At 39.5% G+C, this 21,968-nt stretch overlaps 1 protein-coding gene across 1 annotated transcript in view; it reads left to right on the top strand.

The window, feature by feature from the left end:
* The window catches only part of Thsd7b (thrombospondin type 1 domain containing 7B), a 571,555-nt gene that overhangs the window by 320,193 nt on the left and 229,394 nt on the right, over positions 1-21,968 (top strand). The window contains exon 12 of the mRNA XM_029563816.1: positions 4,659-4,922. Coding sequence (XP_029419676.1) covers positions 4,659-4,922 — 264 coding nt within the window. The remainder of the gene's footprint in view (positions 1-4,658; positions 4,923-21,968) is intronic.

Raw genomic sequence — 21,968 nt, 5'->3', positions numbered from 1 at the left:
AAAACCAACACTGAGTTTCATTTTGTTCTATAACCAAAGGCAAATGCCAGAATAATCATTCAAGATAATATAATTGGTGTTGACATTGAAGAATTAAGCACAGATGACCATTTTTTCTCATGGGCAGTTCAAGGGCTAGTTCTTTGGTGTCAAGACCCATTGTTTGAATGCTTACTTGATTACATTTATATTTAAACTCACTAAAATGGATTCACTTAATCGAATATATCTTTCATGGGGTTTCTGCATGCACGCTGGAATTCAAAAAACTAAATGTCAAGGGAAGGGGAAGTACACAATCCCAGAAGAATCAAATGAGAGTACTGCACTTGGTGCTCTCTCCCTTGGAAGCTATTCTGCATACATAGTTACATGTACATTGATTACATGATTAAGATTAAAGAGTCTTATAGAAAAAGCAATACAATAGGCTAGAATATGCATGACAGAACAACTTGAAGTCAGAGACCAAGCTCCCAGTGCTTCGCTGTCCTGACCACACATAGTGTGGCAGACACTGTCACCCCAGGAACTCTTACATCTGTGAGATGAGAAAGAACTTCCTTTAGTGAGAAAGACTTAGTAGCTAGTAGCCAGTTTTCGTCTTTCTTTTGGATGTTTGCTAATGATGTTTAGCACCTGTAGAATGAAGCTGACTACTCATTTTACAGCCAGCACCATTTATGTTATGAATTGTAAAAGCCATTGTGTTATGAGTTGTTATAAACGTGGCTTTTAAAATGTATTTTCTATAAAGGTAAATATTGAAGAACTGCTGCACGTTCTTCTGTGCTCTCAGAGTTAGCAATTATTCATACTAAAGAGCTGCTTAGAACTTCTGCTTTACTGGCTGCTGCTATTTTAGGTAGCTGATTGGTCTTTGCATGCCTTCTGCCTAGACCACAACACAGCTGATAAGTTTCATAGTACATTACTTGTGAAAAATCAAAGAAACAACTTAGAACAACATTGATAAACAAAATGCCAAAAACACAGTAATAAAGTTTTTAACTTTTCAAGGCTTCTTTTTGTGATGTTAATTCTTGCAGTTTGCTTTTTCCCCGTTATGTGACAGAAATTTAATAAATAATTTCTAACATGAATGACAATAAAAACCATGTGATTTACACCATGTGACACAGATACACAGGGAAGTATCTAGGGACAAATACAAGTCACACCATGGAATATAGGCTATCTACGACGTTTTTCTTGTTGCAATATTTAAATTTTTTATTTATTTTTATCTTATATGTATATGAATGTTTTGCCTGCATGTGTGTGATTGCACTTCGTGGGTGCCTGGTGCCCTTGGAGGCTAGAAGGCATCAGATCCCCTGGAACTGGAATTAATGGCATGCGTTAGCCATCATGTGGGTGCTGGGACTTGAACCTTGGTCCTCTGGAAGAGCAGCCAGTGTTCTTAACCACTGAACCATCTCTGTAGCCCTATCTTGTTGCAATTTTTAATAGGAGTCCTTAACTCACTATCTGGGTGTTCAATGTCTTGTTCCCAAACCAGTCTTTACAGATTCTAGGTTGAGTGGTAATTAAAGCAATTGTTTGTTCAGTACTGGATATATTCAATTCATTAGTCCAGGTATGTGAAAGTACACATGTTCAAAATAACTAGATCACTCACACTCGGACTTAAGGGCAAATGTCCTTGGATTTGTTCTAAGGCTTGTTTTTTTTTTTTTTTTTCTTAGCTAAGCCTGAGTCTAAAGGTCAATGCTGATTTTGATTAGAATGTAATCAAAGTGAAACGCTGCTGCTAATTTGTTTCTTATTGGGAGAATCATTTCTACATTAACTCACTTGCTTAAATCCTTCTTCAAACAGGGATGCCGGGTAATTAGGAGGGAAATCAAAAATAGAAGCAGCGTCTGTTTGTACAGATAGTTTGTTCTGCTGGTAACTCCTGTTTGCCTTATAGATGAGCCCTGTCTTCGCTTCCCTGCCCTCCCTACTGTCTTCCATCTTTTTCTTTTCTTTCTGACACCCATTACAGAGAATTAAGCTGGAGACTTAGAGATGGGGGCAAATACAGGTGGTATCTATTAGAAAGAAAACAAACTGATTTGTGAGCTCCTGGAACATTTGGAATATTATATTGCTGTCATTAGTGCTATGCAGGAATGTTAGTGGAGTAAGTCAAGTGTGATACCATAGTCTTCACTTGGCCATGTTTGGAAATGCAGGGGAGAGAGTGTGGTGGAGGGGGCAAGAGTCAAGCTTGCCATAGTGAATTTAATCGCTCCTTCATGTGTAGATTTCTAGTCCATTGTTCAGAAGCTTAAGCAAGAAATCTTGGTTAAAGATAATAATGTGGGATTTAAGAACTACAAATGGTAATTTAAACTCTTTAATTGGGTAAAACTATACGATCAGAGAAAACAGAACTTGGAATGATCCTGTGAGGAAGTACAGAGGAAGAAAAGTTCACCACATAAGTAAAGAAGTAAACAAATGAAATGTGGCTAGAGGGATGGTGGAACCCAGAATGGGGGAAAGGGGTAAAAAGAAATGCTACGATGGAGCTGAGGAAGAATGTTTAAAAAATGAGAGTGTAGTCAACATGGAGAGATTGCTGAGCAATCAAGTTTAAAAGATAAGCTGCATTAGTTCATTTTATCACTTCGATAAAAGTAATGTCAAGAACCTTATAGACTCAAGAATCAAAGTTAAATGGGCTAAAAACAGAGGAAGGGGGAGAGATGGAGATGGAGTTCAACAGCACTTCATGGAAATTTGTGAGGAGCACAGGATCTAGCTCAAGACTGATAGGGACATTGATGCTTGTCATAGTTGGAAAGTTTTCAGGACAGTGATGGCAGATGTACTTCCGAAGCTTATCCTGAGTGTTCCTGATGGCTGACCTGAGTGAGTACTGCATCCCAAAAGGCAGAACAATGGTTCACGCCATGCCAGAAAAATTTCACATACTGGGGATGGTTAAGAGTACGCCATCACAATTTCTCATACTATCAATGTCTCACCTCATACCAGAACAATTTCAGGGACTAGAGATTGGTAGCACCATGCCAGAACAATTCTGGATTCTATAGGAACACACTTGACTTATTTGTAAATATAAACAGCATGGTCATAAGGCCATTACCCACCCAGCCAACATTTGCATATGGTAGATGAGGCAAACCACGTGACAGTAAATAGCCCATGTATCAGCTTGTACCAAGTATTTGTAAAACTGCCACAAAGCCCAGAAACAGATCAGTAAAGCTGCCTATGGCTTTTATAACCAGCCATGATTCTAGCTAATGGCTCACTAATGAGAGAAGAAAAGGTAGAATTATTATAGCTAGGAAAAAATTTAGCAGTCTAGAGGAATTGTGCTGAGAAAAAAGTTGCACCAAGTTACAGGCTGAGCAGGAATCCACTAAACATTAACTATCAAGTTCTTATTTATAGCTGTGAAGGTGCTACTAGGTTGCCATTACTCAAAGTTGGGATTACAACTAAAAGATCTGTCAAAGTCAGTAGGTAAGTAGAGTCACAGCCAGAATGCCCAAATTAAAAAGCTCTCTCACATGGAAGCCATAGGTTTTTCTCAAACCATGAAACATATTTTGATTATTAATATCAACTTATTGTTTGTTTCAACATATATAAACTGTCTCATTTCAGGATCCAAAATGAGTTGCATTTTTGTCTATTACCCCTGAAATAATCTCTACCTTCATTTAAAAAAATACTTTATTTACTTTTTTTATTTTATGTTTACGAGTATATTGCATGCATGTATGTAAGTGCACCTGTGTTGTGCAGTGACCGAGGAGGTCAGAAGAGGGTGTCGAATCCCCTGGAACTGGAGTTACAGATAGTTGTTAGCCACCATGTGGGTGCTGGGAATCAAACCCAGGTCCTCTGCAAGAGCAGCCAGTACTGTTAACCACTGAGCCATCTCTCCAGCCCTCCAGTTTCATTTTTTGAAGTCATTCTATGGGAGAATATAATTTTGCTTCTTGAATAAATTAATTTTATTTTTTTTAATTACTTACAGGAAAAGGAAAGACCTTATTACTTAAGCTCTTGATGGTTTCCCTGGAAACCATTAGTTTGAGGGACAGTGGAGATAAAGGTTAATCAGCCTGTTGTAATATTTAGAGAAAACTAAAACCACCTGTACATGCCCCATCTTCTGTGATCTCAAAAACTAAGCTTGGCTGGGTTGATACTTGAGCCATTGTGGCAAACACCTAAATAATTTGTGCCAATTTCAAACAACAATCTTGTGTATGTAACTTGAGTCGATGGTCTTTAGCATTTATTTCAGAATGTGTGAAATCTGGTGGTGGGGGCAATATTGGAGGGGTACAGATGGGGGGAGGGAGTATAAAGATGATTAAGATGTTTTGTAGGAAATGCACAAAATATCAATAAAAATATATTAATAAATAAATGTAAAACGTTTTAAAATCTTGTGTATTTTCGAATTAACTTGAAACTCTCAGTTTCCCAGCGTGTTACTTACATTGTCCTGGAATTTATTTCCATGGCAAAAAAAAGTGGAAATAAAATGGAAACTTTTTTATTTAAGGCTTATGTTCTAAGTGGTTGTAAATATTAAAGTGTGAGTGGCTTTCAACAGAACATCAGAAGCAAAATTAATGCCAGAGTGTGTCTTGTTGCCGCAGGGAAGAGCAGAAAGAAGGAGCGGTGCCAGGACGCCCACCTGTACCCTCTGGTAGAAACAACACCGTGTCCTTGCGATGAGTTTGTGTCTCAGCCCTACGGAAATTGGTCTGATTGCATTCTTCCCGAAGGCAAACGGGAGCCTCAGAGAGGACTTCGGGTACAAGGAGAAGACAAAGACTGTGGAGAAGGTGTGCGCCTTCGAGCCGTAGCGTGCTCTGATAAAAATGGAAGACCGGTTGACCCCTCGAACTGCGGCAGCTCTGGTAAGGCTGAGGAGCAGCAGAGGGGAACTTTCCCAGCGCTCAGGAGGCTTGTTCAAGGTCCGGAAATTACAGATTTGGTTTTATTATTTTCATTCTCATTTGTCAAGAGCACACTGCCACTGATAAACTCAAAGCATATGAAATATATGCATACATATCTTAGTGATTTTCTGAACTATTATGGTTTTCGGTGCTTGGCCCCTCATATTGTCCTTACTTCACTTTGGTTTATTGGCCACTTGTTTCCTGGTGGTAAGGACAGCTATTCTACCTCACTGAGAAAGCCAAAGCCCAGGACGAATGAATATATATCATATGGCTTTAAAAAAAAAATAGTGCCTTTACAATATACATAAAAAGCATCACATCTTGAATTTCCTTTGATGTCTTGACGATGGAAAAACTGACTTTAAATATTTCTAATGGGATTATAAATACACACAAATGATAGAATAAAATGATAGAAATTAATGAGATCATCTGGGAGAGTTTTGTTAGATTGTATTCCAAGAGAAGATTGAATTTTTTGAACCTCAGGAGAATTTCTGAGCCATGGATGAATGGAAGGCTAAATTTAGCTGCTGTGAACATGGCAAAGGAGGTTGGGGACCAAGGTTAGCATGGAGGTTACACTTTTCTGGTTTCAGTTTTCACATGTGCTGACTTTTATTTGCAAGACCAAACGAGGTGGGTATTTTTCAGAGCAATAGGGAGAGAAGAAAGTCATGTTTGGAAAATTCTGTAAGCAACTGGATAGAATGTGGTCTTAGCCATTTAAATCTTGTCTCTATAAAGCTTTCTCAGTAACACTAGACATGACACATTAAATTCAGTTCTGGTATAAAAGTAAGACAAATGATAGTTTCTTTATAGATGACATGCTAGCTCATCTTTAAGTATGACATACCTATATCTTTGTATGACTGTAACTTAAAAGTTTAGTGATTCTTTTAATTAGCACCACCATTGGCTTCTATTTTGTTCGTTAGTTGGTATGTAGAAATCTATTAATTGATTGGGCTTTTAGAAATATTAAACCTCATAAGCAAATAATGGACACATTTCAAAGAAGCTAGAGCTGGTGAGGTTCATCTCTGCTTTTAGTTTTTATGTACATAGTGGTTTTATTCATCCTATAGATACACACTTATATATTAACACCTGCTGTATGCCTCCTCTTCTTCCCTCCAAATACTAAGTAGGCTGAACCCTGCAAACTCCAGAGATTTAGGACCACATGGTTATAGGTCTAAATCTCCTTCTGTAATTTGCATCTACAACTATAGAGTGACCCAGGAAGTTTTTATATAGTGAAGAGTTGATGTGCAAAGATACACAAAAAGAATTTTAAGTCCTGACTTTTTCTAGTGCCATTTGAATTCAAGATAGATCTTTCCCATGCACTTAATTCTCTTCAAGCACTCCATTAGACACACCCAAGATGCCCTCTGGGTTTATTAATCCAGTCATGTTGACAATCAAGATGAACCCTCCAGTCCCGCAAACTCATGTTGATTTCATCATTCAAAGTGCATTCAGCCCATCTCCAGGAGCTCCTGGAGTCTTAATAGTTCCAGAGTTTTTCAAAAGTCCAAGCACAAGGTCTCCTGTGAAATTCAAGGCAAACTCTTAGTTGAGAGACTGTAAAATCAAAACAAAAATACCTATATCCAGCACACAATGGTGAGTCACAGAATGCATTCTTAATCATGAACAGGAGGAGTAGAAAAAGCAAGGGAGAATTAGGCCAAAGCAAGAACAAAACCTAGCAGGACTAATAATGATCCCCGAGCTCCTCGTCCACCATCCTCTGATGGGGCTGAGGTAGGCCACCTCCATTGCCTTGAAGGTGTCATCCCATGGGCTCTCTCTTAGGCTGGTCCTCCTTGCTGCCAGCAGCTTTCCTTGGTGGACATTCCCTCTTCAGTGTCTCCACTGACACTTCAGCCTCACTCTCAATGTCATGCATTACCCATTGCGGTGCCTCCTGCAAGGACTTCAACCTTCTGACACACAGCCCATCCTGGTAGAGTAGTAGTGGATATGGAAGAAGAAAATTCCAGAGGCATGCAGTCTGGTCTCTGTAGCTGTGACTGGAAAAACTTTCTGGAGCAGAGTGTGTGCTCTGATCCTTCTCAAGGGAGAAATCATAGATACAAAATGCAATCCATGTGTGCTTCCTTCTGCCTAATTGTAATAAAAAGGTATATATTTACACTAAGTGTGAAAGTAAACAATCTCCATACAAGTGGCTGTCAATTAACTAATCACTAGGGATTACTTGGTTTCCTTCGATGCAAACAAGTAGAGATCTTATGAAGATCAAAGTAACTTGCTGTCTTCTTGCTTTAAAAAACAATCTAGGGGCTAGAGAGATGACTCAGTGGGTAAGAACATCTGCTCTGCAAGCATGAGGACCTACTTTGAATCTCCAGCACCCATGTAAAGCAAAATGCAGGGTTGTGGCTGCAAGTACATGAAACTCTTGCATTTGGGGCAGAGACAGATAGATCCTGAGAATGCCCTGGCCAGTCAGCCTAGTGGAATCAGGGAGCTTCCAGTTCTGTGAGAGAGCTTGTCTCAAGACAATAAGGCAGACTTCCTCTATGAGCATATGCACCCACACACTCCTGTGCTTCACCCTCCCAACACACACAAATACATACACATATACATGTACACACACATAAATATAATAAAATAATAAAGTAAGATGTGTGAAAAACCAAGATGTATACTCTCGACTTCCATTTGGCACTCCCCTGGGAAGCCTCTCTCAGACAATTTGGCAAAAAGTAAAATTAAAAAGAAGTAAGTTTTTAAGAGTCTAGATTTGAAAGAAAGAAGTAAAACTATAGTTCTTGCAAGTAACATATGCCTGCAAATAGGAAACCCTAGGGAACCCTCCCTCCCCCACACATTCAATATGTGTTCAGGGTACAAGATCATTTTTTTTAAATCAATCATAAAACTCATAAAATAAAGCATAATTTCAACAACACTGGTCTTAGTGTTTTGGGGGATATGGAACCAAAAGCACAAGCAACAAAAGTAAATACACATGTGTTCACACTCACACCTAACTCATGGGCACTGAGGAGTCTGGCATCTGGGGTTCTTATTTTAGAATCCCTTGTAATAAAGAAAATGTTGCTAGTCCATGAAAAGCAGACTATATTAAGAGAAATATGAAGGCAGAGTTCTAGAAAGATGGTGATTATTTGGAGATCGTTTCAGGATTCAGAACTAGCACCTAAGAGAAAGGGATTTCATTTGAGTCTTTAAGGAGGAAAGGGGACTATGGTTTGTTAGCACTGATGTGCTTTGTGACAAGGTTAAATACAGAGAACTGGAGGTCAGCTGTGGGCTGATCTTGCTTGTTCAGGCATTCCTAGCCTAAAAATATTTTTTTTTTTATTCCGGGAAGGTTTTTTTCAGAATTGAACAACATTTAAAATTGTCTTGTAAGGGACTAATTAACAGATTTCCAATGGTAACTAAAATCATTTTTATGATAAAATTATTATGTATCAAGAGAAAATTGTGGGTGTCCTGCTTATGGTCATGGGCATAAGTTAAGTAAGCTGAAAAACAAAAAAATTAATTATCAGTTTTTGAAATTGAGTGTTCACTGAGAAATAGACACAGATGCCTCTGAGACTCAGCCTTAGGTAATTCTCAATGTGGTTGCTCTGGTGACACACATATCCAGTGAGGCAAACCCAGAACACAGCCTCCAGAGGGGATATGGGTCACCTGCTGGGGTGGAAAACAGAAGAGCCATGGTCTTCACTTACCACCTTCTCCCCACCCCGGGCTGTCTGTGATAGCATTCCACATTTATTTGGGTTGAAGTTGGATAAGGCAAGAGTAAGATCAAGGGTAGAGAAACCAAAGGAAGTGAGAGTCACGTAGCAATATCCCCATGAGAGATTTAAAAAGGCAGGGAGGCTGTAGAGATGGAATGAAAGACTGTGTGAGACAGGCCCAAGGACAACTCTGATGAAAGATGCAGAAACGGGCTGCAGTTGGGAATAATTCTGAAAACTGAAATTTAGTTGATAAGTGGAAAGTTGAGAACTCAGTTTTGGATGATGGGAACACTGCACAGTTAGAGATGTAAACACACACAATTGACATTATTTGATTGAAACTGAGAGAAATAAATTTTTTTATGGATTTGGGATATGGATTTTAAAATACCTTGTAGAATGGTGGGGGCGTTAAAAATGATGTTGATGTGGAAAGTCAGGATGTCAGACAACTACTAGACAGTGTTTCAGCAGCGGTGGGAAAACAGACTTTGATTTCCTCACCAAAAAGGAGCTGATTCTAAACGCACCTGAGCAAGTTTAAAACTTCAAGGATCTTTATCTGTTCTGTCTGAATACAGCTCCCTTAGCTCACTGGTTCCAAATTAATTTTTACTCTATTAAAAATAAATCTAAGACATGTTCTAGATAAAAGCATTTAAGAAATTTGAAAAGATCTGTGACGCCCTTTCCACTTATGAAATGTTTTATGTGCAGGCTAAATATTCAACTTGATTTGTTTGACAGATTCTAACCCTTTTGTCGCTATGCTCTGTTTTGTTCCAATATGATTCCAGTTGGCAATTGTCACTTAAATGATGGTAGCGGGAACACGGTGTCCCCATGTCATTTCAGCACACACTGTCTGCACCGTATGTTCCAGCCGACCTCCCACTGTCCCCCACGCACAGTCTGTCCTTCCTTAACTTCGTTCCTGTGGGTTTCCCTCCATTTGGGGATGTTTTGCAAGGTGACATCGTTCCCATCTTTTGAGCCCTAACTCACGTCAGTTTCTTAAGAAATGCTTTTTCCCAGCTTCACACTGAAATCTAGTTGTAGCTTCAGTGGAATAGAATTTCTGCTCAATTCTGTCCCTGCACATCCTTCTCCCCTTCTGCATTGTTCTTCCTCAATTCTGAGATCATTTAGTCTTTAATTTACAACATATTTATTGAACACCTACTATATATCATAAACTATGCTACCTGTTGGTCATATAATGCTAGGTTTTAAAAAATAAACAAACGAAACTCTTCTTTAAAAGAAAGTAAACCAGTGAGATGGCTTAGCAGGAAAAGGCACTTGCCATGTGAACCTGGGACCTGAGTTCAAGCTCTGCAACTTACATGGTGGAAGAAGTGATTCCCTCAAGTTGTCCTCTGACTCTTACATGCACTCTATGTAGCACATGAACCCTCCAACACATCATAATAATAATAATAATAATAATAATAATAATAATAATAATAACAATAATAATTTTTGAGCTGTCTAGATGAGAGATATTAAGAAGACATGCACACAGAATATGCCCTTTAAATTTTCAGTAAGTGCTATGAGCAAAGCATTGTTATATGAAAGAATAACACTTGGAAATTCAGAAAAGAAGACCAAAGGGGAAACGTAGTGTGAACCATGAAAGGTGGTTAGTGTGTAATAGGCATACAACACTCTGCTAGACTAGATGGTCAAAAAAACTGAGTGATTAGGAATGTGGTATTTGCAATACTGAACTATATTTACCCATTTTCTTTGAACCCTTTCAGCTCTACTTTTGAGTATGTTTTACTTTGTAAACCTTTTCAAAAGCTTCTTGGTAAATGACATCTACATTAAAATAAACGAAATACACACTTGAATTAATATAGTGACTATTGATGTAGCTTCATTTTGCAGTTAAGGAAAAAACACCCTGAAGTCTGTGTTTTAGGAACTGCTATAAACCTTTGTAGCCCCCCATTCTGAGTCTGTATGTTTAGTGGCCCTCTGGGTATCATAACACAAAACTGCTTCCTCCTTCATCTCTTCCATCGTCTTAGTTGTTCTTCATTATTCCTGCTTGTTAAGAGCTCTAAATCTTGACTCTGACATCCAGCATATTAGCTATAACTCTCAGCTTTACATCATCCCAGAATTTGGTAAGCATGCCATCTGTGTCTGTATTCAAGTTGTTAATCAAAATGTTGAACAATGGGACCAAGTATTTTTTGTCAGCATTCAGGTACAGAGAGACATCCCCCAGGACAGCTCCAATCCATTAATCAACATGGCTTGAGAGCTACAAAAATCCATCTAGCACTTCACATTTGTTTATGAGAGTTTCGGGAAATTTTGTCAGGTTCCTTCCTGCCTATAGTATCTGATACTTCTTCCTCTCCTACAAGTTGAATAAAGCCATCAAAAATCAAATTAGATTACTTTCTCTGAATTGGTCAAAGAAGAGCTCAGTTTGATGCCTGGCGCCCTCTTCTTTCTTGCAACAGTCACAAGCCCTTTAGTGGTACACTCCTGGACTGTGTCAGAATCATACACTGTAAGAAGCCAACGTTAACTTTTTACAGCATATCCCTATAGGGAGGCTCAGTTTTTCTGAATGAAGATGATGTCTCAATGGTTGAAACCCAGGCTACTTTAGGCAGCACCCCAAAAGAATGCTGGTTCATAGTTCCATTCAGGTAGCCACTCTACACAGCAGGAAGTGGAGTGGTGTGGGGGTGTAAGTGCAGAGTGTTTTTCCTACACTTCATATGGAAAGGTCTTTCTTTGGGGGGGATTGCTTGCCCATGCTGTGGGGTCATGCACACACACGGTGGCTACAACCTGGTTCCTCGATCTCTACCCCATTTTCTCCTTACAGGCCTCTTGCTATCCTCCTCCCTGTGTACTTTGCCTTTGTGTCCTATTCGTCATGAGAGCTGAAAAAACTACTTTTCTTCCTTTGAAGTTACCCTTAATTATTTGCTAAGAAGCCCGTTAGATTTCACAGACTGAACAACTTAACCTTTCTCTTCAGTATTGTCTACACTGGAAACACTTTTCTTTCCCTTCCTTTCTCAAAAGCCTCTTCTGAGGAAAAGAAAACAATGATAGCACCTGTGAAGCAATAGTCCAGATTTCTCATCACTTAGACTCCTCCCCACTGGCACCATTCAAGAGAAATAGCAGATAATTCATTTGCTAAGTTTGGGCAGCTTTTTCGTGGATAGCGGATCTGTGCTTCAGGAAGTTGAGGAGAAAGATGCTCATTTTGTTAGATGATGTCTTGTGTAGGTCAGGGAAACTGCTTATTCTACCTTATGATATCTGTCTACCAGGAAACAACCTGGGGTTCCACGAAGCCCAAGGTTGATACAGTACCACATGAGAAGAAATTTAAATATTTTCATTGTTTACAGACTCTTGATGCTATCCAAAGTAGTGAAGTGACAGATCACTGGACACAAAGGTCCTACATTACAGTCCTCCCTTGATGCCCTGGGAAGTTGATTCTGGGATACCCACACACACAAAGTCCATGGGTGCTCAAGTCCCATATATCAAATGTCACAGCCTTTGCATCAGCTTATGCACACATTCCTTCATGTACTTTAAATCATCTCTAAATCATTTATAAAAGCTAATACAATGTAAATGTTATGTAAATTGAATTATAATGCTTAGACAATGGCAAGAAAAATAGTCTCTACAGTTTGGTATAGATGCAGTTTTTTTCCCAAATATTTTTCAGATGTAGTTGATTGAATCCCTTGATGGAAACCTGTGGCTATGGAGGGTGACTGCATGATCTTTTCCCTTGTTGCTCACCCAATGTCCACTATAGGGCTTTGAAAAGGAGAAAAGTAGCAATTATCTCGAAGGTCATTGCAATAGTTTTCTGTGTCCTTACATATGTCTCAAGTTGAAGAAACATGAGTTTTCAGTTCCTTAGTCCAACCTTCTCTATGCAGTGCTTCATCAGACTAATGTAGTGGAAGGCTGTTTTAAATTTCAAACTGCAGGCACACAGAAGTGACCTCAGATACTGCGGCTCATTGCAAGATGCACCGAGTGCTCGGCGAGAAAGACTTCATCTTTCTGCATGGCTCCACACTCTAAGACACTGTTGATTATGAGACTACATCCCTTGGACTCCTGATTCCTGCTTAGCAGCCTCACATTCCACTCCGTCCCATGTCTACCACCTTCTCTGCATTCCAAAGTCAGAATTCTCTGAAAGAGCACGCAAGTTATTGGATGTGCTCATCCCCAGTCCATGAATATCTTCCTGAAAGTTTTCATTTGGTCTCATAGTTTCTTCATTCACTCTGGCTGCCTAATCCTATTAGTTTCCCTCATATTTAATTTATAGCCTTCCAACTCACTTTGTTTCTGTTTATATCAGTATGTGTATATATATTTCTGATATATGCATATAAATAAGTATACACAATTATTTAGCTCATGGATCAATTTATTCTTGTAATATATGTCCTTTTTGATAATGATCACTAACATTTATTAAGAATTTACAATATTCTAGCCTTTCAGGGCTGGAGAGATGGCTCAGTGGTTAAGAACACTGGCAGAAGACCCAAGTTCAAATTCCAGCACCCATATGGCAGCTAACAACTGTCCATGACTCCAGTTCCAGGGGATCTGACAGCCTCTCTGTCCTCCGCAGGCATTGCACGACATGGGTGCACTTACCTACATACAGGCAATATACACATACACATAAAATTAAAAAACAAAAATTAAAAAATAAATTTAGAAAACAGTATTCTCTCTTTTCTCTAAGTGATCCTCCTATTACCCAAGTTATTCTTATATCAGTGAATCAGTTAGATATTATTATCATTCTCATACTGCATGTTGGAAAACCAAGGAACAAAGAGGTTGAGTCCCTTGAGCAAGGTCACCCATCAAGCTTGTTTTCCGGTTCACCCTGGTTTCAGAGCCTGCCCCCAGTCACCTCCTGAGCTGCCTCTGTTCATGGTGCTGAAGATTAATTAGTGTGGGAGTAACTGCATCACGTTCATCTTCTGAACGTATTCAGTATTGTGCATTTCTTTCAGACTTCATTTTATTCTTGGTCACTCAGTTGGCACTGTTAAGAACAGTTCCATAATTGCCTTTTGTAGTACAATGTGATCATTAGATATCTAGTAAAACTTATGACTATAGCTTGCAAAGAAACACTAAACCAGTACAGTAACAAATAAAAACAGAAATATACCAAAATGGGATGGCGAGGATGTTTCTTTCTTCCTTACTGGGAGGGTGACTCTCTTCTCTTTCTGGTTTCCACATCGCTGCAGTTAGATTTGTGCTGTGAGAAGCCCTCAGAGTTTCACTCTTGTGGGTGAAGTGAAACCAGGCTCAAATTTTGTCTTCTGCAGTCTGTACATTGTGTCAGCATTGCTCATTTTTCCACCACTGTGACAAAACACCTGACATAACTTAAAGCATGAAGTTTTCATTTGGTTTATGGTTTAGGTTTCATTCCAAAATGACTTGTCCCCTCTGATGTGGGCTTGTGTGGAGGAAGAACATCATAGCCAGGAATTGGTGATGAGCAAAGTTGATGATAGAAGCAAGGAAGCAAAGGGACAGTGAGGGATTAGGGGTGTGATACACTTTTTGAGGGCAGGCCCCTAGGGATCTCTAGCCTTCTCTAAGCAGGCCTCATCTCTTAAGAGCCCATTCAGTTAGGAACTCATCAATGCTTAGTGCATTGATGCAGTCAGTGTCTTACCATGGTCCCTGCCATGACAAGCCTTCAGTGAAGGTGCACACAGTACCCTATACATGAGTTGGCTCCATTTTCAACACCCACAAAACAAAAACTCACAGCCTAAAATGTTGTCATTGGTGCTATCTCAATTTTCCTGAATGATAAAACTTTGTATTTTATTTTGGTGGGGTAATCATCGTTTGGAACAGTGGAAGGCTGTGTGTGAAGTGCATTCTAATCTCAGATGGAAATAATACAGCACCTTCTTGGAGCAGAGCTATACTTCAGTATATGCAGTGATAGTGTTAACTTTCTAAACTCTGATTTGATAACTTTAAAAAACTGAGCACAGATGTAGAGAGATGGCTCAGTGGTTGAGAGCACTGGCTGCTCTCTCAGAAGACCGGGTTTGGTCCCCAGAGCCCACATGATAGCTAACAATCATTTGTAACTCCAGTTCCAGGGGATCTGACATTCTCCTCTGGCCTCCACAGGCTTTGCACACATAGGTGCACGCATGCAGGCAAAGCACTCATACACAGAAAATTTTTTAAATGATTTTTTTAAACTTTAAACAGAAACCCTTCCTGGTCACATGGCCTACCCCCACTCACTACAAGTATGGTCTCCTCAGACAGCCAACACAAGGAGTTGTCTAGCCCAGACCCTCACTACTGTGTTTACCTCCAAAGGGGTGATGACTGAAAATAGGTCCCTGTAAAATGAAGATGAGCACAAAGAGCAGGAAGTGAAACAAACCAATCTGTCTTCAGCATTTTCCAAATTGGTCTCCACTTTGTGAAGTTGTTACCACATGCTAATTAGAGAGAAGGTATAGAAATTGATGTATCCTCAAAGGAATAGAAAGATAGAGAAGCAAGAGAGCATGAAAGTCTTCTTTCAGTCATTTCAAAGAGTTTTGACTTAAACAGCAGAGCAAGGAAAGGTGCATGAGAAGAGAAACACAACTGGTCAGGATGGGAGTTAGCAGTGAGTTCAGTGTAGTTTTTCCTAAGACCTTTGTGACCACATCCCAACCTATAGTAGTCTTCAGGCTCTCATCAACATTTTAAGACTCCAGTTTTGAGAAGCATGGGAGGATTCATTGCTCTGTTCTAAATCTTAATTATCAAATGATCTGTTTGTTGATCAGGAGCTAGGCATAAACTCACAGGAGCATGTCTCCTTCCATCTTCCTACAAAGGTTTTGACCTTGAGGAAAAGACCTCGGCCTTGGACCAGGCGTGGTGACACACACCTTTGATCCCAGTACTATGGAGGCAGAGGGAGGGGAATCTCTGTGAGATCGAGGCCAGCCTGGTCTACAGGAGCTAGGCATAAACTCACAGGAGCATGTCTCCTTCCATCTTCCTACAAAGGTTTTGACCTTGAGGAAAAGACCTCGGCCTTGGACCAGGCGTGGTGACACACACCTTTGATCCCAGTACTATGGAGGCAGAGGGAGGGGAATCTCTGTGAGATCGAGGCCAGCCTGGTCTACATAGTGAGTTCCAGATCAACTGGGGCTACAGGGAGACCCTGTCTCAAAAACTAAAAAAGACCTCGGCCTTGGAAGACGTTCAATCTTTTCCTGATGGGATTTCTTGAGATAGACTGTGGGACTCTCTCCCTCCCATCTCACACACAGAGGTGATATTATATGCTCTTTCCTGGAAAATAATAAGAGCAAAAATTGCTTCTCTTTTCCCAAAACCTTCTCAAATAGGTGAAATAATTACCTCCAGTTTCTGGATGAGAAAGTTGAAACATGGAGAGATTCAATGTTGTTCATAATTTAATGCCACTGGCATTGCATCCTGGTTGGTTTGGGATTTGGGCCTTTCTCGCTGTTCTTATTTGGTTCTCATCATAGTCTGTGCCTGCTGCCATCCCCATTTTACAGATGAGAAGATGCAAGTGTCTATGAAAGTCAAGGCAGGAAATACTTTAAACTTCGTATGCTATACTGTCCCTGTGGTAACCATCACCTCTGATATTAGAGTGTGAGAGCAGCCTTAGATAGTGCTGGAATAAATGCTGATTGCTCTGTTCCAATAGAACTGCCCCTCCGAAAACAGTCAAAGGCCAAGCTTGACTTGGAGACCACAGTTCACCAATCCTGTTATAGAAAATAAAACCAAAGCTTAGAAAGTATAGGCAGCTCATGTTAAAGTTGGTATGCTTAATTCATTAGAGGTGAAAGTCTAAGTCCTCATGCTGGTCTTCAGGTTGTCTTCCATAGCATAATCTTCATTCATCTCTGTGAATTGTCACCCAAAACACGTGTTTAAGCTACAAGTTCCAATGCATGTACACACAATGTAGTTTATAGCTATGACCTTTGAAAGTGAACTTAGTTAAGGAAATTGAGGTGCCGTCATCTTGGGTTCAGGTTAGGATCGAACCCCAGTGACTGCTGCCTTATTAAAAAAAAAAAAAAAAAGAAAAGAAAAGAAAGAGGTTTTCAACACTGAGACACAGATGGAAGCAGACACGTGAAGACAGAAACAGTCGACACTGGAAGTCTGCTGCCATAGTGGAGAACCAGAGGGGGCCACCAGAAACTTACAAAGACAAGGCCTTCTGTCAGTCTCAAAGAGACCGGAGCCCTGAAAACAATGTAACAGCAGACCTCTGGAATGCACTAGAACAATCATAAGGCATTTCAGCAGAGTGAGGGGGGAATAGATTTCTCTTGTTTTAGTTCTACTAGCTTGTTAGGACAGCCATGGAAAACTGATAAACTCTAGTTTGCTGTTGCCTTTTGTTTTATTTCTTCGTAAAAATATTGCTAGTTGTTCTTGATCTAATTCTGGCTTGAAAGGCCCGCCTTGTGTGCAATCTGGGATTCTCCGTGGTCTCCTGACTCTTCTATTAGTGTGACCAGGAAATGGATAACCATTTCATCCTTCTTAGAGACTGAAGTTAAGTAGGTAAACAAATGTGAATATCTGAACTTTGTGTATTCCTGTAAGAGATTCATCATAAGTATCACTAAGTAAAAGTATAAGACATCTGTCAACTGAAGACAAGAAAAGCCTAAGGTAAATCTGTAGATTAGCTAGTATATAATCCATTAGGGAACAAATTTATTGGTAAGTGAAGCAAATTTGCCATTACCAGCATGGAGTATAACTGAAGACCAAAAGTTATATTTAATTGTACACCTTGGCGAGAGTTCAAAGGTTTTTACAGTAACTTGCAAGGAGTTAATGTACTGTGAATTCGTTCCAGTACATTGATTTCTGCATTAGCTCAGTGAAAGATGCAACTCCTCAGCAAAAGCAAGCTTTGGGAGGTGAATTTTCTTCATCGTATAATCCATAATTCAGAATTTATAATAACTTGTTTCATTGTTCATGACTACAAATCATTGTCAGGATGACCTAACAGCCGAGAAAATGTTTTAAAGAATAGTTTCATCTTGGAAGTTTATTACAGGCACACCCGACACCTTTCCATGTTGTGAATGTGGTTCTGTGCTGTAGTTTTCTGGATGAGTGTGGATCTGAATGAAGAATGTCTCCATCCATCTTGTTCTGTGTACCACGCTGTCTGTGTAGCCAGGAGGCCTCTTGTTACCACCTCTTGGAATTCCATTTAGATGCTGACATGGTGTATGCAGGTCCAAAACAACAACAGTCATTTCAGTTTCAGGAAGTTGTGCTTGTGAGAGCCTCTGTCCAACTTTTTCAAATAAATTTGCTTTCGTGATGCTGTCTTTCACTTATTATTTATTTGTTTTTGAGACACTAAGTTTTTATTGAATGTTTGCGATTTTCATACAATATAATTTGATGATATTTAGATCCCCTCGCTTATTCGCATCTCCCCCCCACTTACCTTCAGCCAATTTAATGTACTCTCTTATATATAATATGGCCTATAGAGTCTGATTTGTATTCTTAAATGCCCTTCTGCAATGGCTCATTGCAGAAGAGAAAGAGGAAAGATTATAAGAGCCAGAGGGGGTGAATGACCACAAGGAAACAGAGTCTTCCAGATAGCTGGGCAGTTACTCCTATTAACTCACAGCAATGCGACAGCATGCACAAGTCCAATGCAAACCGAAATCAGACAAAATCTCAGCATAGACATGGGGGATGCACTATGACCTCCCAGAGTGGCCTCACACCACTGACTATGCTTGTCCTGAATCTCAAATTCCTCCTCCAGAGACTTCTCTGTGGACTTGTGAATGCATAGCGCTGACTCCCATCCGCCTTTTTCAATGTGTGGTCTCTCCCCTGCCTACATGGCTTTTTATATGCCTGTCTATTCATCAAAATTTTGCCATGTTGAAAGGTTATTTATTTTAAGAGAAGCCATGGTATACTTAGAGTTTTGTTTTGCAGATATTAATATGTCAGCTGATCAGATGTGGAATGGATTAGAAGAAAGAAATTTGAGATCTGGAGTCCAGCAAAGGGTCTTTTATAGCAGTTCAGGTGTGAGATAAGTCATGTTTGGCCTTGGAAGTACCAACCTGGAAAGACAGAGATGGGCTCTAGCCACAACTGATTTACTGACCCAAAGCAGAATCTCTCATGTGTCAGTGTTATCCCAGTCTTTAATTTACATGGAAATTATCTGCAATGAGAAATGACATCCAAATTTGAAAATTATTACCCTATAATTTCTCTGCTAAAGTATCTTTATAGAATTAGATTCTCTATCAATCATTACCACCAAAAACATGATAAAGAAAGAATTTTTTACTTTACCATATAGATTTTAGCAGTGGTAAAATATTACTATGTCATTTATAGTGTAGGGTAATATTTTTCCATGATGTTCTGCTTATTATATTTTTGACCTTACAGTATTATAAGGAATTACAAAGGAGAAGTATTGTTACATTTTTATCCCAACACAAGAAAACTCAAATATTGAGGTTTAATATTTTATCCAAGATCACATAAGGTTAGACTTGATTTATTATCCACATTGCTAGCTCTTTTCTAAAATAATAAATTATGAATACTCCTGAAACATATATATAGGCTCAGCTTCCACAAAGTCACTTTCCCATTTGGCAACGCTAGTGTTCAAACTGTGCTAGCTCATAAAGTAGCCTAATCTTATCTTCTCGGGACATTACCTAGTTCCCAAAGTACTCTGGGGATTTGTCTCAAGTACTCTTATCTTTGAAGGTGTACTTTTCTGTGCCAAGGTTGGTCTGTTAGTATGGGATGAGTGACCTTAGAGGAACAAATGCCATAAGCTCACTCTCAGTGGCTTCTGACAGTCAGAGGTCACCCCCTGTCTTCGTCCATCTGGGTTGGCTAGAGGCTCTGCTCCAGTCACCTTTGCTCCTGGAACTCAGTTGGCTATGCTGGGCCCCACTGTCTTGTGCGTTACTGGCCACTGAGGTAAAGGGAAACACAATGACCAGCTCCAACTCGCACACTTGCTTCACTTCTGCTCATTTCATTGGTTAAAGCAGATTATAAGGCCACGCCTTACATCGTGGGACACAAAGCAGAACGGTTCCTGGAGTGGAGCCTGAGCTCTTCGAAGAAGAGCTGATGAATGCTCCCCATGTTCAGAGTGCAGCACTCATAAATGCAAAGGACATGAAGTACAGAGCGTAGGGTGTCATTCGACATAGAACTTTCCAAAGAAACAAAGTGCGATGGAGGACTTCATCAGGCCAAAGCCACAGTTCTAGGAATCACTTAGGAGCATCGCCTTGTCAGCAAGCTGTGTCTTTTCTTGCTGGGAGGCCAAGTTTATTATGTGGTTAACCATTCAGTCACTTTAATTTCAACAGTACTTATTTGCAGTAATGAGAGAAACTGGCTGTACGTACCGTCCCAACTGCTCTCATTATTCTATGTCTAGTGCTCCATTCTCCCTTTAATATCTTCAATATCATCTAAGAAAAAAATTTCTCTTTTCTCTGCCCAGAGGGACTTGGCACAGGGAGTTTGTCTATATGAACAACTGGAGAAACCATCTTCATTAAACTGCCTGGATGATTCAATTTAAAAAGATCAGTTCCTTATGCTGTTATATTAAATTGACACTGGGACTTTTAGTTATAGCAAGTTAACTAGACCCAGAAATTAGTCAAAACCCTGTATCGATCATACGAAATATTTTTTATATAAAAAGTAGGGAAGGAATTGAAGCCAGGGAGCATTCGTGTTGCTTCAAGTCATCATATAACTTGTAGTCTAAATATCTGATCATATACCCCATTTTTCTTCATTTAGAAAACTGATCTATTCCAAAATAATAATGGTAGCATAATTCTGTTCCTTACTGATGTGGTACTAAAGAGAACATTCTGGGCCATAGTACGTTTTGTACTTCTTTTTCAATCTTTATTTATTATTTTAAAAAATCATTTTTATTTACATTTATATTTTATTTTGTTTGAGAGTTTTAGACATGAGTGTGTTAGTGTGTTTTGATCAAATATACCCTCACCCTCTCCCCTCCACCTCCTTCCATAAACCATTGTTTTTCCCTCCCAACCTCATGTCTTCTTTTTTAATCCACTGAGTCCAACTACTGCTGCCAGTATGTGCATGAGTGTGTGGCCATCCACTGGCGCATGGTAAGGCTGCTGGGGACAGATGCCTGAAAAAAATGACAGTCCCTCTCCAGGAGCCATCCACTGCCAATAGCAACTCAGCTGGGACTGGAGCCTCCTGTGCCCCTTCCCCATCCATGCTAGAATGCTGACTGGCTTGATCTTGGGCAGGCAAGCACAGCCTCAGTGAGTTCAGTGTGCAGTGGCCCTGTCACGTTTGGAAAATACTGTTTCACAGCTGTCCTCCTCTACCTCTGGCTCTTCTTCATGGTTTAGTTGGCAATCTCAGTCAAATCTGGGTCTTAGATCCCATTCTGCTTCTCATAAGTCTTTGAGTCTTTAAAAGGAAGTTTTTGGCTTGCATGTCTGTAAGTTATCTATAACTAAAATGAAGCACAATTTTAAATTGAATTATATTTTTAATTAAGGAAACTGGGCAACAAGAAAATGATTTTTTGGAAGATGTGATAGCATTGAATGTGTGTTATAAAATATTTAAGTTTTAAGGAATCCAGTAGAATATTTGTCAGTAGTTGTTTAACCTTCCTGAATGTTCTAAATCACCCATATTTCAGGTATAATAATAGGTTTTGGGGTACAAATAAGACACTTTAGTATTTGAAGCATTTCCCTATTGCTTTCATGTTGGCTGTCATGTATTAATTATATGTAATGATGGGCTGCATTGTAAAATTTCATATTTGTATACGATACTTTGAAAATATCCACCCTTCCTATCAATGCCTTTTGTGGGAGACTTTTCCTCTTTTATTAGAGTCCTCTTTCTATTTTCACCATTCTTTTGTATTTATTTAGTTGTTTTTCCTAAATTCCACATGAAAGAGAATATACATAGTCCTTATTTTTCCAAGTATGTATGTATGCCACATTTTCTTTATCCATTCATCTGTTGAACATCTAAGCTGGTTCTATATCTTGGCTCTTGGATCTACAATGAACCTGGGTGTGCAGGCAACTCT

The sequence above is a fragment of the Nannospalax galili genome, unplaced genomic scaffold (genome assembly GCF_000622305.1).
Source record: "Nannospalax galili isolate Female #2095 unplaced genomic scaffold, S.galili_v1.0 scaffold135, whole genome shotgun sequence".
Lineage (NCBI taxonomy): Eukaryota > Metazoa > Chordata > Mammalia > Rodentia > Spalacidae > Nannospalax > Nannospalax galili.
The sequence above is the reverse complement of the archived record's forward strand: the minus strand, read 5'-3'. Positions and strand labels throughout refer to the sequence as shown.